Source organism: Oryctolagus cuniculus, chromosome 8 (assembly GCF_964237555.1).
Source record: "Oryctolagus cuniculus chromosome 8, mOryCun1.1, whole genome shotgun sequence".
NCBI classification, from domain to species: domain Eukaryota; kingdom Metazoa; phylum Chordata; class Mammalia; order Lagomorpha; family Leporidae; genus Oryctolagus; species Oryctolagus cuniculus.
Window position 1 is genome coordinate 89,869,403 of NC_091439.1, and position 14,881 is coordinate 89,884,283.

At 41.1% G+C, this 14,881-nt stretch overlaps 2 protein-coding genes and 1 pseudogene across 5 annotated transcripts in view; 2 read left to right on the forward strand and 1 right to left on the reverse strand.

Moving 5' to 3' along the window:
* ART3 (ADP-ribosyltransferase 3 (inactive)) overlaps window positions 1-14,881 on the reverse strand; it is a 116,897-nt gene that overhangs the window by 65,526 nt on the left and 36,490 nt on the right. The gene's annotated exons all lie outside the window — the stretch shown is intronic.
* Window positions 2,058-4,849, forward strand: LOC138843553 (serine/arginine-rich splicing factor 1 pseudogene; annotated as a pseudogene).
* On the forward strand, window positions 5,323-7,308 carry CXCL11 (C-X-C motif chemokine ligand 11). The gene is made up of 4 exons (XM_002717006.5): window positions 5,323-5,538; window positions 6,113-6,239; window positions 6,335-6,404; window positions 6,627-7,308. Exons 1-4 carry the CDS (start codon window positions 5,478-5,480, stop codon window positions 6,663-6,665), a joined length of 297 nt encoding a protein of 98 aa, XP_002717052.2. The 5' UTR covers window positions 5,323-5,477; the 3' UTR covers window positions 6,666-7,308.

Sequence of the window (14,881 nt, forward strand, 5' to 3'; positions counted from 1 at the left end):
CATGTGTTCCTTCTTCTCCATGCTCAGACACATCACTCTTAAGCCCTGTTGAGCTGTGTGACAGCAGGCACTCACGACAGGACCACAGAGCTGGTAAATAATGCAGTTTGTATTTGAACACAGGCTTACATGAAAGTCTGTTAACAACCATGCTCTAGTGCATTTCAAATGCTGAGAAAAGGAAAAGCAGTATTACAAAAGTAAAAATGGATAAGGACTTTTGAATTCTGAGGACACAGGCATCTTTTACTTTAGCTATATTCCAAAGGAAATTAGTCTTGAATTACACATCTTGAATGAGTCAATCAGAAAGAAAAGAATATTCCAGCAACTCAGATTAATTAAAATTAAGATAGAGATTTTACAGACTGGTAAGGGTCATTAAAAGAATTTATATGTAGCATTATGTCTAAATAAACATAATTTCAAGATAAAAAACAAATAAAAATCCTCAAAAGAAACTGAATGCAAAATAATAATCTGAAAATAATAAGGTAGACATAAAATCCCAGATTTACCAACAAAACTAGGAAACAGGAGGAAATACTGAAAATAAAGTTACAAATTTTCTTATTTTACAAAAGGAGGAACTGGAAGATAGTGTGTATATATATATATTTATATATATATGGTTGGTATAAGTGATTCAGAAAAATTAAAGTAACAATGTTAAGGAATAATAACATATATTTTAAATATATTTAAATTTAGAAAAAAAAGAAAAGAAAGAGCAAGGAAGCACTGAGAGAAGATTACCAGCATGGGGTTCTGTGTTCCTGGATATGGCCTGGCCCAGCCCAGCTGTTGTGGACATTTGGGGAATGAACCAGCAGAAGTGAACCAGGTATGTCTCTTTTTATTCCCTATCTTGTTCCCTCTTTGTTCCCCAATCCCTCTCTTGACTTCCAAGTTTTTTTTTTTTTTCACAAAGAAGAAAAAGTAAAGACAAATTTAAAAGAAAGTATTACACCAAAGTAGAATTCAAGAGGTAAAAACATCATACAAGATTTTTAAAAAAAAAAAATCCATATTACAACTCATACAATTCTGTGTATTAAAAACAATGCCCAAATATATATAAAACAAACTGACAAAAAAAGGCAGAAAGAAATGGGTATAAGTACAGAAATATAGGGAAAGTCCTTTAGGCATGAAATTATGGGCACAAAGTTAAATACAGGTTATCTGGAGTCAAGCAGAGCTCTTATTATGGTAAGAATTTAGACTTAGGGGCCAGCACTGTGGCACAGCAGGGTAAAGCCCCAACCTGCAGCACCAGCATCCCATCCCAAATACGGATGCCAGTTGGAGTCCTGGCTGCTCCATTTCTGATCCCACTCTCCCTGCTGGCATGGCTGGGAAGGCAGCAGACGATGGCCCAGGTCCTTGGGCCCCTGCACCCATGTGAGAGATCAAGAGGAGGCTCCTGGCTCCTGGCTTCAGATTGGCTCAGCTCCAGCTGATGTAGCTGTTTGGGGAGTGAACTAGGGGATGGAAGACTTCTTTCTCTGTCTCCATCTCTCTAACTCTTTAAAATAAAAAAAAAAATAGGCCGGCGCTGTGGCTCACTAGGCTAATCCTCTGCCTGAGGCACCGGCACCCCGGGGTTCTAGTTCCGGTTGGGGCACCGGATTCTGTCTCAGTTGCCCCTCTTCCAGTCCAGCTCTCTGCTGTGGCCCAGGAAGGCAGTGGAGGATGGCCCAGGTCCTTGGGCCCTGCACCCACATGGGAGACCAGGAAGAAGCACCTGGCTCCTGGCTTTTGGACTGGTGCAGCGCACCGGCCGCAACGCACCAGCCATAGCGGTCACTTGGGGGGTGAACCAACAGAAAAAGGAAGACCTTTCTCTCTGTCTCTGCCTTTCAAAAAAATAAAATAAATAAATAGATTAAATCTTTTTTAAAAAAGAATTTGGACTTAAATGTAAAAGTCATCTCATTAAACATTTTTGTTTTAGATTGTTCTTTTGAATACCATAGAAGTTGTATGAAGGGTATAGGGTAAAACGACTGAAACACGGAAGGTCATCTTTTTTTAAATACAGATTTTAGATTTTGGAGGGGCCGCGGGAGACGTGGTGCCGCTGCGGGCTCGCTCTGCTTTTCGCTAGGTTTGGTGGGAAGGCCCTTTCTCGAGTCCGCGCTTTTCGTCGCCGCCATGTCGGGAGGTGGTGTGATTCGTGGTCCGGCGGGGAACAACTGTCGTATCTACGTGGGTAACTTACCTCCAGACATCAGAACCAAGGACATTGAGGACGTGTTTTACAAATACGGCGCTATCCGCGACATCGACCTCAAGAATCGCCGCGGGGGACCGCCCTTCGCCTTCGTTGAGTTCGAGGACCCGCGAGACGCGGAAGACGCGGTGTACGGTCGCGACGGCTATGATTACGATGGATATCGTCTGCGGGTGGAGTTTCCCCGAAGCCGTGGTACCGGTCGAGGCGGCGGCGGGGGTGGAGGAGGTGGAGCTCCCCGGGGCCGCTATGGCCCCCCATCCAGGCGGTCTGAAAACAGAGTGGTTGTCTCCGGACTGCCTCCAAGTGGAAGCTGGCAGGATTTAAAGGATCACATGCGTGAAGCAGGTGATGTATGTTATGCTGATGTTTACCGAGATGGCACTGGTGTCGTGGAATTTGTTCGGAAAGAAGATATGACCTATGCAGTTCGAAAACTGGATAACACTAAGTTTAGATCTCATGAGGGAGAAACTGCCTACATCCGGGTTAAAGTTGATGGGCCCAGAAGTCCAAGTTATGGAAGATCTCGATCTCGAAGCCGTAGTCGTAGCAGAAGCCGTAGCAGAAGCCGTAGCAGAAGCAACAGCAGGAGTCGCAGTTACTCCCCAAGGAGAAGCAGAGGATCACCACGCTATTCTCCCCGTCATAGCAGATCTCGCTCTCGTACATAAGATGATTGGTGACACTTTTTGTAGAACCCATGTTGTATACAGTTTTCCTTTACTCAGTACAATCTTTTCATTTTTTAATTCAAACTGTTTTGTTCAGAGTGGGCTAAAGTGTTGAATCGCATTTTTGTGTAATATCCCTTTGCTCCTAACATCTACATTCCCCTCATGTCTTTGATAAATTGTATTTTAAGTGATGTCATAGACAGGATTGTTTAAATTTAGTTAATTCTCCATGCTCTTCAGACTGTGATATTGTGTATATGTCTATTCTGCTCTGGTTTGTGTGAACTGGGATGTTGGGGGGTGTTTGTGGTTATCTTACCTGGGGAAGTTCCTATGTTTATCTTGCTTTTCATGTGTCTTTCTGTAGACATATCTGAAGAGATGGATTAAGAATGCTTTGGATTAAGGATTGTGGAGCACATTTCAATCATTTTAGGATTGTCAAAAGGAGGATTGAGGAGGATCAGATCAATAATGGAGGCAATGGTATGACTCCAAGTGCTATTGTCACAGATAAATTGGCAGTATTGACCTTATACTAAAAGACAAGGGTTGAAAATGAGTATATCTACCTTAAAATACTTTTAAACTGCTTCCTATGCAGTAATCTTTAGCTACAATTGCTTTCCTCTTTAAACCTTGGCAATTGTGGCAAAATTACCTTGCCCATTTGTAACAATTTGCTCCCTTCCCCCTTTTTTATTTTAGTAGGGACTAATGTGGGAAGAACTGGCTAATGTGTCACAGTGCTTAGTTAACAACTGTTATTTGTGACCTGCTGTTGATACACATGTGGGTACAGGGTGTCTTTAATTCCAATGAGATAGAGTATAATATCAATACTGCTAAATCTGCATGTCCTCTGTGTGACTGATAGAGCATTGCTATTTCATTTTTTAAAGACAAAATGAAAGCAGAATATAGAATTCAACATATTGGTGTAGATAATCTAGTTGGGAGTACTTTTAAGTCTCACCTTCCCCTTTAAACTAATATTCATAATTGACTCATGTTTGAAACACTTTAATTTACAAATTAAATTGCAGATGGGAGCATTAGATTTAGTTTAGACTTAGATGGGTAGCAATACCAGTAAACTTTCAACTACATAACTCTTTTTGCAACCACAAAACCTGTAATGCGCTGTAAAGTAACAAGTGTTGGCATTATCAGTTGAACTGTAAATATAAAATGCTTCTTCCAATTAGTCTCTATGATGGTTAAGTTTCTAAAATTTATCTGAACACCATTCAGAAACTTGTTTTGGGGAATTTGATAGTTATTGATGTACATCTGTTAAACTGATGACAGACATAACTCATCATTCCCCAGAAACCTTTTTTGATTACAGTATCTAACATTTTGCCTCCTCTTTTTTGGTTTTGCTGGTTATAAAGGTTTGGATTGGAGAGGGCTCACTGGATCCCAATCCTTGGAGCTGGATCATTGGATTCAAATCATAATGTGGATAGGATAGGGAGGATGAATTACAAGGATTCATGGAGCGGGATCAGATTACCAGGAACATAGGAGTGGATTCCTGCCCCAACCAAACCGCATTCGTGTGGTTTTTTTTATTCAACTTAATTGGCTATTCCAAAGAATTTTTTTTTTCCTATTTTTGACGATTGGAGCCCTTAAGATGCACGATGGAATTGTGTTTTGCATTTTTTGGTAAAAGGAGCAAAGCGAGGACCTGGAGATAATATGCTGGAGCAATCTCCTTGGAAGGATTCAGCACGAGTAGATGGTAAACATTTAAAGGGGAAAAGGGGGGGGTTTGTTTAAAATAGTAATCAGTAAGTCACTTCTAAATTTAAAGAAAACAAAATTGGAGTTGAAGAATAAGTAGGTTTCCAATTGGCTATTGCCGTTTTTCTTTGAAAAAATAAACATTTTTTAAAAAACTAAAAAAATAAATAAATAAATAAATAAATACATACAGATTTTATTTATTTGAAAGGTAGGAGAGAGAGAGAGAGAGAAAGATCTTCCATCCACTGGTTGACTCCCCAAATGGGCACAACGGCCAGGACTGGGCCACACTGAAGCTAGAAGCCAGGAACTCCATCCAGGTTTCTCACGTGGTTAGCAGGGGCCCAGCTACTTGGGCCACCTTCTGGTGCTTTCCTAGGAACTTTAGCCAGGAGCTCATTCAAGACTATCTTCCTTAATGAATGGTTATCAGAATTCCCACTGCCTAGAGTAGCCCAACAGTTAAATGCACTGCTAGGAAAAGCTGCTTTAAGAAGGCTGGTTCCCATGTGGGTATATTCCCTAATCTACATTTACACAGCACGTAACTCGACAAGTACTTTCACATTCATATTACCTTCAACACTGCAACAAATAAGAAATGGATATTTAGATGAGAACAAAATAGAAACTCCTAGAAGCAAGAAAAGGAGTGTGACTCAATCAGGGAAATTCCTATTAAGAGGACTGCTGGTGTATAAAATGCACTATATATTCCAACACAAATTTCCTTTCAGGTCCAGTGTTTCTGCTCCAAGAAGAGACCATCACACCTGAAGCAGCAGCAGCAGCAGCAGCAGTAAACAACCATGAGTGTGAAGGGCGTGCTTTTAGTCTTGGCTGTGATACTCTGTGCTACAACTGTTCAAGGTATATTATACTTTTTTACTTTTCAGTCTACACAATTCTTTTCTAACATTTCAAATATCTTTTCTTCCACTTTTACCCTAACCATACAATGGTAAATTTTTATTTAGCCTGACACATTTAAAGTTATAGCTTTGGCAAAAAATGGTGGAAATGTTTAAAGCCCTAGAAACAATCACTAAAATTAGAAATTATAAACTTCATGGAATTTTTAATTTGGCTATAATATTGCCTTATAAATAGTGTTAAACGTCTGCTAAGAATATTTTATATGGACTAATGCTCTTAACTTCCTGGAAAAGCTCTTATGCATGAAAGCAGAGGCAAACAAGCTTTTCTTCCAATAAACATCCTTCACCCTTGCCTTATTTTTTAATAATTTACTTACAAATTTCAAGAGAAAAATCACAAATATTTTACTTAACTTCTTTCTCAATAACAGCAGTATCAAGTGCTGTCTGACAAATTACTATCTTTATCCTTAATGAAAACTCCATTCATTCATCACCACAGTTGTAAGCCAGAGCTATCTGCCGCATTCACATGCATTATTAACTAATGCTATGATCTGTTCTAGGCTTCCCCATGTTCAAAGGGGGACGCTGTCTTTGCACAGGCCCTGGAGTAAAAGCAGTCAAAGTGGCAGATGTTCAGAAAGCCACCATAATTTACCCAAGCGGCAGCTGTGACAAAACAGAAGTAATGTAAGTAATGCCCTGATGAGGATAACAGTGGGGGCGCCTTTTTTGTTTTATGTGTTTCCATGCGAAGCTGAATGCTCTTGATCTTCCCTTAACAGTATCACCCTGAAAGCAAAAAAAGAACAATGCCTGAATCCCAGATCCAAGCAAGCAAGACTTATAATCAAGGTAGGTTACCAGATTACTTCCATGTTATCATTTGTTTTATCAAGACAAAATCTTTTGGCAAAAGAATATTGACAATGTGCAAAGATTCTGATATGATCCTGTGTGGAGTCCTGGGTTATAATAACATCCTTTTCCTGCTGTATGTTTTTTAAATGTGAACTGTGAATCATTAGGAAGATGAGAACAGCCCAGGTAAATAAAATTATCATTTTGTCATTATAGCAAATTGAAAGAAAGACTTTAAGAAATCAAAATGTATGAAGTCCTGGAAAAGAGGATTTGAAACTCCAAAACAAGTTTAACTGTGACTGCTGAAATAAGAATTCTCCTGCCTAAATTTCTCCTGCCTAAAGCAATATACATTCCTGCATTTCTGGAATGATGAACCTTCTAGGAGATTTGATGCTTACAACCACTCTGTTATGACTATGAAAGTATTTCTGGAAACATCATCTGTACTTGGTTCATATGACCGTATCTGTGGTTATACTGAAGATATTATTATTGCAGCCAAGTCCTTGCAAGTGAAAAGTATCCGTGTAGGGGTCAGCATTGTGACCGTGCATTTAGCAGTATCAGAGTACCAGCATTCCATACTGGAGCTCCAGTTTGAGTCCCGGTTGCTCTGCTTACAATCAGGCTCCTTGCAAACGTGCTTGGGAAAATAGCAGAAGACGGCTCAAGCACTTGGGTCCCTGCTACATAAATGGGGAACCCAGGTGGAGTTCCTGACTCCTAACTTCGGTCTTGCCCAGATCCAGCTTTTGCAGACACTTGGAGAATCAACCAGTGGATGGAGGTGGATCTCTCACTGTTTCTCCCTGTCACTCTGCCTTTCAAATAAATAAATATTTTAAAAAATACAATGTAAAAACATGAAGGTAATAAAACATTCCTCAAATAATTTTTCCTGTAAATATAAATTTCCTTACCTAAATATAATAAACACATACATATTTAGGAAAATATATATCATTTTGTTTTATAGAAAGACTGTGATTCATGAAATGTAGTATAAAAATTGTAATAGGAAATTGGTAAGAATGCATGCATTTCCTAATTGAATCAGTAGTACGGGTGTTCAATTTGTTTTCAACTTTTTTCTTTTCATTGAGATGTTCTGAAGAGATGCCTGGGGGGATTAAGATGGTGGAGTATGAAGGAAGCTTGCTGCTCTAGTCTAGGAGAAGATAGTTTAATATGGGAAAGAGTGCAGTCTCAGGGAAGAGTTAGGAAGAAAACAGCACAGGAAACTCTATGCAAACTGGAGGGACACAGTGGACCTATGTGGAGGGTGACGACAGCACAAAACTCAGAACCCCAACAGCTGGGAGGCTCCACAACAGCACTGGAAAGTGAGGTGAAACCAGAATGCAACAGTCCGCGCCACTGGCAAAAAAATAAAGCGACAGGAAGAGCCTAGAGGGAATTCAGCTTGGAGCTCTGTGGGGGAAAAGCCAAAGTAGAAGAGAAAAAACAAAAGTGGGGGGGTCATGTTTTCTCTCTCCCTGGTTACCCTGCAACTACATCCTGTAACAAGCTGATAGAGAGCTGGTGCCATTTTGGACATACATAACAGCTGCGCCAGCTCGTGTCTGTGCCCAGCAACCAGCCAAGTGGAGAATTCAGAGTCTGGTGGGTAGAACAGCCAGGGGGCTGGGTGCTTTGTGCGGGAGGCTTGTGTGCCAGGACTGTGAACACTGAGGCTGCGTGGGAGGACTCAGGGTGTGGCTGGGACTTTGGGCAGTCATCACAGGAGGCGCCACACAATCAGGGCTCCCTGATTAGCTGGCAAGGCACATTGCTTGGAATTTGAGCTTACACTGAGGACTGCACAGATCCTTTGTGTGGTCCTTGTGGCAGAGTGGATGAATAATATAAGAAAGTTCAGAAACTATACTGTGGTGATGGTTACATAACATTGTGAATAGGCTTAATACTAGTAAACTGTGCACTTAAAAAAATGGCTAAGATAGGGTCTAGTTAAGCCTCTGCCTGCAATGTCAGCATCCCATAAGGCACCACTCCAAGACCCAGCTGCTCCACTTCTGATCCAGCTCCCTGCTAATGTACCTGGGAAAGCAGCAGAAGACAACACAAGTGTTGGTCCCCTATACCCATGTGGGAAACCTGAAAGCAGCTCTAGGCTCCTGGCTTTGGCCTGGCCCAGTTCTGGCTGCTGTGGCCATTAGGAGAGTGCACGAAAAGATAGAAGATCAAAATCAATCAATCTCTCTCTCTCTCTAGCACTCTGACTTTCAAGTAAAACAAATTTTAAAAATGGCTACAATGGTAGATTTCAAATGTATCCGACTACAACAAAAAAATAAGGAGGTGGGCATGTGGCAGAGTGGGTTAGGCTATCACTTGGGATGCCAGAACCTGATATCCAAGGGCCAGTGTGAGTTCCAGCTACTCCATTTCTGCTCCAGCTCCTTGCTACTGCACCTGGGAAGGCAGTGGACAATGGCCCAAGTGTTTGAGTCCTTGCCAACAACATGGGAGACCCAGGTGCTCCTGGCTCCTGGCTTTGGCCTGACCCAGCCCTGGCTGTTGCAGGCATTTGGGGAGTGAACGAGCAAATGGAATAAATCTCAATTTCAATCTCTCTCTCTCAGACTTAGTGATATGCTGTATATGAAGCTTGAAATTGTGGAAACCAGTCAAGGAAAATGCTAAGGATTTGAGCCTTAAGAACAGAGAGAGAAGGAAATCAAGAAAAACCCTAAGGTTTGAGGTTTAACAGAACAGAATTGCTACTTACAATGGGGGGTGGGGGGAGTAGGAAGGGGGAAGATGTGGTTTAATAGAGAAGACTGTGGGATTGATTTTAACTACATGGAACTTGAGGCACCAAATAATTCACAATGACTTAGACATTCAGGACTAGTTCCTCTAATCCAGAGAAGCTTTTGGATAATACTGCCAGAAAAGATCGATGTTTTTTGCTATTGAAAACAGTGCCTAATAAGCTCATACAGAATTAATATGCCCCTTTATTTCCTCAAGATTTTCATAAGTGGAAGTCTTTATGATATGGTCAACACATCCTGTGGATTATAATTACTACATACTCTCACACAAAATTGGGTGGCTTTGGAGGCAGCGGTTGGAGATGAAGCAATGTTAGCAGCTGCTGCTTCTTGCACTGTTTGCAAGTTTCGTTTACCAGACAGTCTTAATGAAATCAAACATGTCTGAGATCATCATGTGCATTGCAGCTATAGTTTCACTTAAGTGCTAACAAAGAACAACTACTTTCTAAAAATCCTTGCACTCTAAGTGCAGATTTAGTTGCCTGGTGCTTCTTAACAGAACACTCCTAAAATTGGAAAGCACTGGGTGAATTATAAACTTCATATAATTTCCCACAAACCATAATTTAGCATTGTTCACAAAGAAAATTTATCAATAAGAGACTGAATAAGACTGCACAATGACCCAAAAGGTGAAATAACATACACATCATCTCAAGATTGTTCCTCCAAAAAATAAGACAACCAAAGATGAATTAAACACAATTACTTCTACAGTGCCCTCAAAATTTATTCCTTACCTCAAAAGATTACATCTGCCCTATTTGTAAAAGTCTTTCCAAAAGGAGTTCAGAAACATGGCACTCCATTGCAAGGTGCATTCTCCACAGCTGCTGTCTACAGCAACTTAACAGAAAAGGTCAGGGCTGCACCCTCTTCCCCTCCCTTGACCCTGGACATTCTTCCGCAGCATATGTTCTGACAATTACCTTCCTTGGTTTCATCAATCCCCAAGTTGTCACAAGTTTCTGAAAACAAAATAATCTAGAGTACCCTAATACATATGTCAAGCCGGCGCCGCGGCTCACTAGGCTAATCCTCCACCTAGCGGCACCGGCACACCGGGTTCTAATCCCGGTCGGGGCGCCGGATTCTGTCCCGGGTGCCCCTCTTCCAGGCCAGCTCTCTGCTGTGGCCAGGGAGTGCAGTGGAGGATGGCCCAAGTGCTTGGGCCCTGCACCCCATGGGAGACCAGGAAAAGCACCTGGCTCCTGGCTCCTGCCATCGGATCAGCGTGGTGCGCCAGCCGCAGCGCGCCGGCCGCGGCGGCCATTGGAGGGTGAACCAACGGCAAAGGAAGACCTTTCTCTCTGTCTCTCTCTCTCTGTCCACTCTGCCTGTCAAAAAATAAAAAAAATAAAAATAAAAATAAAAAAATACATGTCAAGACAGCAACAAACAGATCTACACACACACACACACACACACACTATTAGTACTTTAAGAAAGATAAAAGGAAGCACAGCAAGGATTAAGAACCTCTTGCCATTTAGCTTCAACTTCCGTCCAAGAGATGTTACCTGAAAGCATAATCTGTATCACATTACATGTCTTCAACTTATTCCTCTCTTTCCCTGTCCAAGGTTAAAAGCTTTAGTTTGGGCCCTAATTACTTCTTACCCAGATTACTGGAAGAGCCTCCTTGGTCTACCTGCCTCTGTCTCCAGCCTCCAACACTACTCCAAAGAAATCTTTGACATAAGATTCTGTCACCAACCAAACTTTAATCAGGTTCCTTTGAGTCCTCTTTTCAACTATCATCTTCAGTAACTTGCAAGGTAGATGGGTTAGGTATTAAAAGATACATCCAAAGATAAGAAAACTAAAGCAGAGATAGACCTAATAATTTGTTCAGGATCACAGAGCAAGCAAGAGACAAAAATACATTCTCTCTCTAGATTCCCAGGCTACCCCATCCTGCCATCAAGTGTGAGGAAACTGAAAGGTTGCTGGGCCTTGCTTCCCCTAGCATGAGGATCGTTAAGGTCTACCACCCACTTTGCGGGCACTCATTCTGCCCTCTGCTCAGCTGGCTGTGAATGATGAAACACACGGATAATTTGAAAGTATGCAGACAGTATTCCCAGACACTGGCAGCTAAAGGAAACTTTTGGGAGCTCAAAGTCCAAACTATGAAGGGAGTCTTTGCCTTCCTTTTCCATACTTTCTACGGAGTACTCCATCCCAGCTGAGGGAATTCCCAATCTAAGGAAATCACTAAGGTCCATCCTGCTCACATTTTATGAAATTTCTTCTAAGTAAACTTGTTTCTCGGAAAGCATTTTTCTGGGTCTGAACTACGATTCTATCAGGGCAGACTATGGTCTGTGTTTTCCCCTCCTGGCCTGATGCCATAATCAGAGTGTTAAACCAACAGCCGTTGAAACTGAAACTAAAGTTGGATATTTCCTTAACTCGCATTTTCTTTCAAAACTAGACTCAGCAAATACTTGGAAAGTGAATACACCAAAACCTTATAAAAACAAATTTTTTTAAAAAACTATCATTTAGATTTTTATTCAAAAGACTGTTGGCATAGCAATAGTGGGTTTGCTAATGTCTCTAAAAGCTTTATTTTTTTTTCTGAACAATTTTCCATGCTAACCACATGTGTAATAATTTACAGTGTTTCCCTCTCCTCCAGCAGATCCTACTCAAAACAAGAGAAGGGTCCTTTGTTCTGACTCAATTCTCAGCAGGCAATGTTCTGATTACTGATTAAACTCCCTAGCTACACTGATCCTGGAAAATGGATGGCTCGAGGGCAGGTATCTGGCTCAGAGGTTAGAGGCCACTTGAGACAATGGCATCCTATATTAGAGTGTCTGGGTTTGAGGCCTGGCTCCACTTCCAATTCCAGCTTCCTGCTAATGCACCTGGGAAACAGAGGAAAATGGCCTAAGTGGCAGCAAGTGATGGCTCAAGTAGTTGGGTCCCTGAATCCTGGCTTAGGCCTGGCTCAGCTCTGGTTGTTGCAGGCATTTGGAGAGTGAACCAATAAATGGAATATATATGTCTGTCTCTCTGATTTTCAAATAAAAAAATATTTTAAGAGTTAAAAATAAAAAAAAGGAGGGGTGACTTGGGCTCCAAAACTAGTTATGAATAAATTGTCTTTTAAATTAGCATCTTAGTCTCTTAAAAGATTTAGTTGGCAAAATGAACCCTATGAAAACATGCTTACCCTAGATGGTTACAAAAAATGGGACACAAGGACCAGATCTTACACAATCCTAACAAGGTATTACCACCCTTATGAGACACTGCCTACCTTCCTGGTTGATTGGTTAGCTATTCTCTATACTATTTTTGTGCCATTTCTATTAATTGCTTATGCTTTTTTTTTTCCTGGTCACTTATCTAAGCAAATTCACTTTAAGGCTCATCTGAGGCCCAATGTTTTTTCAGAGGGTTCTTCTCATTTTTTTCTGGCATTAATGCACATACTCTACTACAAACCTCCTTATTTGTCTTCTGTATCATTCATATGACACTGATTATACAGTTTATTTTATTATTTCATTTTTTTGGTTTTCCCAATTAGAATTCAAGCACATTTATGGCTATATATATAACACGCACTAAGATTTGTATTCCTTCATTAATTTAGTGCAAATTACAAATAACTGAGAATGAATAAGAAGCTTTAGGGGTAACTATCCTTTGTATATTTACCCTAGAATCCTCAGAATGAATATTCTTATCTTTAACTAGCTGTATTGATTTTACCCAAATCTGTGTTAACATCTAGGGAAATTATGACCTAAGATCTTATATTAAACCAGGCTCCCAAATCTAAAATAATATTACCCATGTCAAAACAGAGAGGTCTGATGAGACAACAGAAAATTCTTTTTAAAGAGGTATAACTCAGGGCTGGCGCCATGGCTCACTTGGTTAATCCTCCGCCTGCGGCATCAGCATCCCATGTGGGCACCAATTCTAGTCCCAGCTGCTCCTCTTCCAGTCCAGCTCTTTGCTGTGGCCCGGGAGGGCAGTGGAGGATGGCCCGAGTTCTTGGGCCCCTGCACCCACATAGGAGATCAGGAGGAAGCACCTGGCTCCTGGCTTCGGATTGGTGTAGCTCCAGCTGTAGCAGCCATTTTGGGGGTGAACCAATGGAAGGAAGACCTTTCTCTCTGTCTCTCTAACTCTGTCAAATAAATAAAAAAGAGGTATAACTCTATTTTATTCTGTTAAATAAAGTCTATAGAGAGTCATTCTTTCACCTATCCACCCAGCCAATATTAACTGAATGCCTTTAGCGTGACAGGTATTATTCTAGTTGCTGGACATACAGCTGTAAGACTGAAGATATCCTGGTCAACCTGGAACTTACATACCATAATGGAGAAACAAATAGTAAGCAAATAAAAAAAAATAAATATCAGGTAAAATATCATACAGAGAATTACAATAAAGTCATGTGTGTTTCAAATTGGGTGGTCAGAGAGGGTATAGTCTTGCCAAAATTCAAATGCACAGAAGGGACTAGCTATGTAAAGAACACGCTGAAGAACATTCCATATAGAGAAAACTGCTATTGTAAATGTCACTGTGATGAGTACAATCAGAGGGAATGATATGAGAAGAAGCTAGAGATAGGTAGTACCCAGATCATATAGGACTTACTAAAACACATTATTAAAAATTTGTATTTAATTATAAGTGGAAATTGCCAGAGGGTCTTAAGCAGAGAAGTACCATGAGGATTTATGTTTTTCAATTATCCCACTCTAGGGGTTGAGCTGTGGCATGGCTGGTTAAGCCGCTGCTCGTGACCCCAGCATCCCATATCAGAGCACTGACTCAAGAGTCCCAGGTGCTCCACTTGCAAAACAGCTTCCTGCTGACGTGCCTAAGAACGCAGTGGAAAATGGCCCAAGTGCTTGGGCTCCTGCCACCCACATGGGAGACCTGGAGGGGAGTTTTGAGCTACTGGCTTTGGCCTGGATCAGCTCAGACTGCTGTGGCCATCTGTGGATAGAAGATCTATTTCTCTTTCTCTATTCTGTCACTCTGCCTTTCAAATAAATTTTAAAAATCTTTAAAAAGTATGTATCACTTTGTTCCACTGCTACACGCATACTCAAGTGAAATGAAAGCATATGCCCAGAAAAAGATTTATAGAAAACATCTTCATAGCAGCTTTATATACAACTGAAATCTAAAAGCAAGGGCAGGCATTTTGTAGCAGCAGGTTAAGCTGCCACTTGGGACTGCTACATCCCAGATTCAGAGTGCCTGGGATGGAGTCCCACCTCCACTTCCTATCCAACTTCCTGTTAATGAGCACCCTGGGAGACAGCAAATGACAGCTCAAGTACCTCAGTCCCTGGCACCCTCATGGGAGATCAAGATAGAGTCCCTGACTCCTGGCTTTAATCTGACCCAATCCCAGATGTGGGCATCTGGGGAATCAGCCAGTGGAAAATTCCCATCCTTACCCTCTATACCTATCACTCTGCCTTTCAGATGAATAAAAACAAATATACTTTAAAATCTGAAAAATCCAAGTGTCCACCAACAAGAAACAAACTTGTATGGTTTCTCAAATACTATTCAACAATAAAAAGGAAAAAATATTGAGTCATCCAACTACATAGATAATTCCGAAAACAATTATACTGAATGAAAACTGTCTTGCACGAAACCATGTGT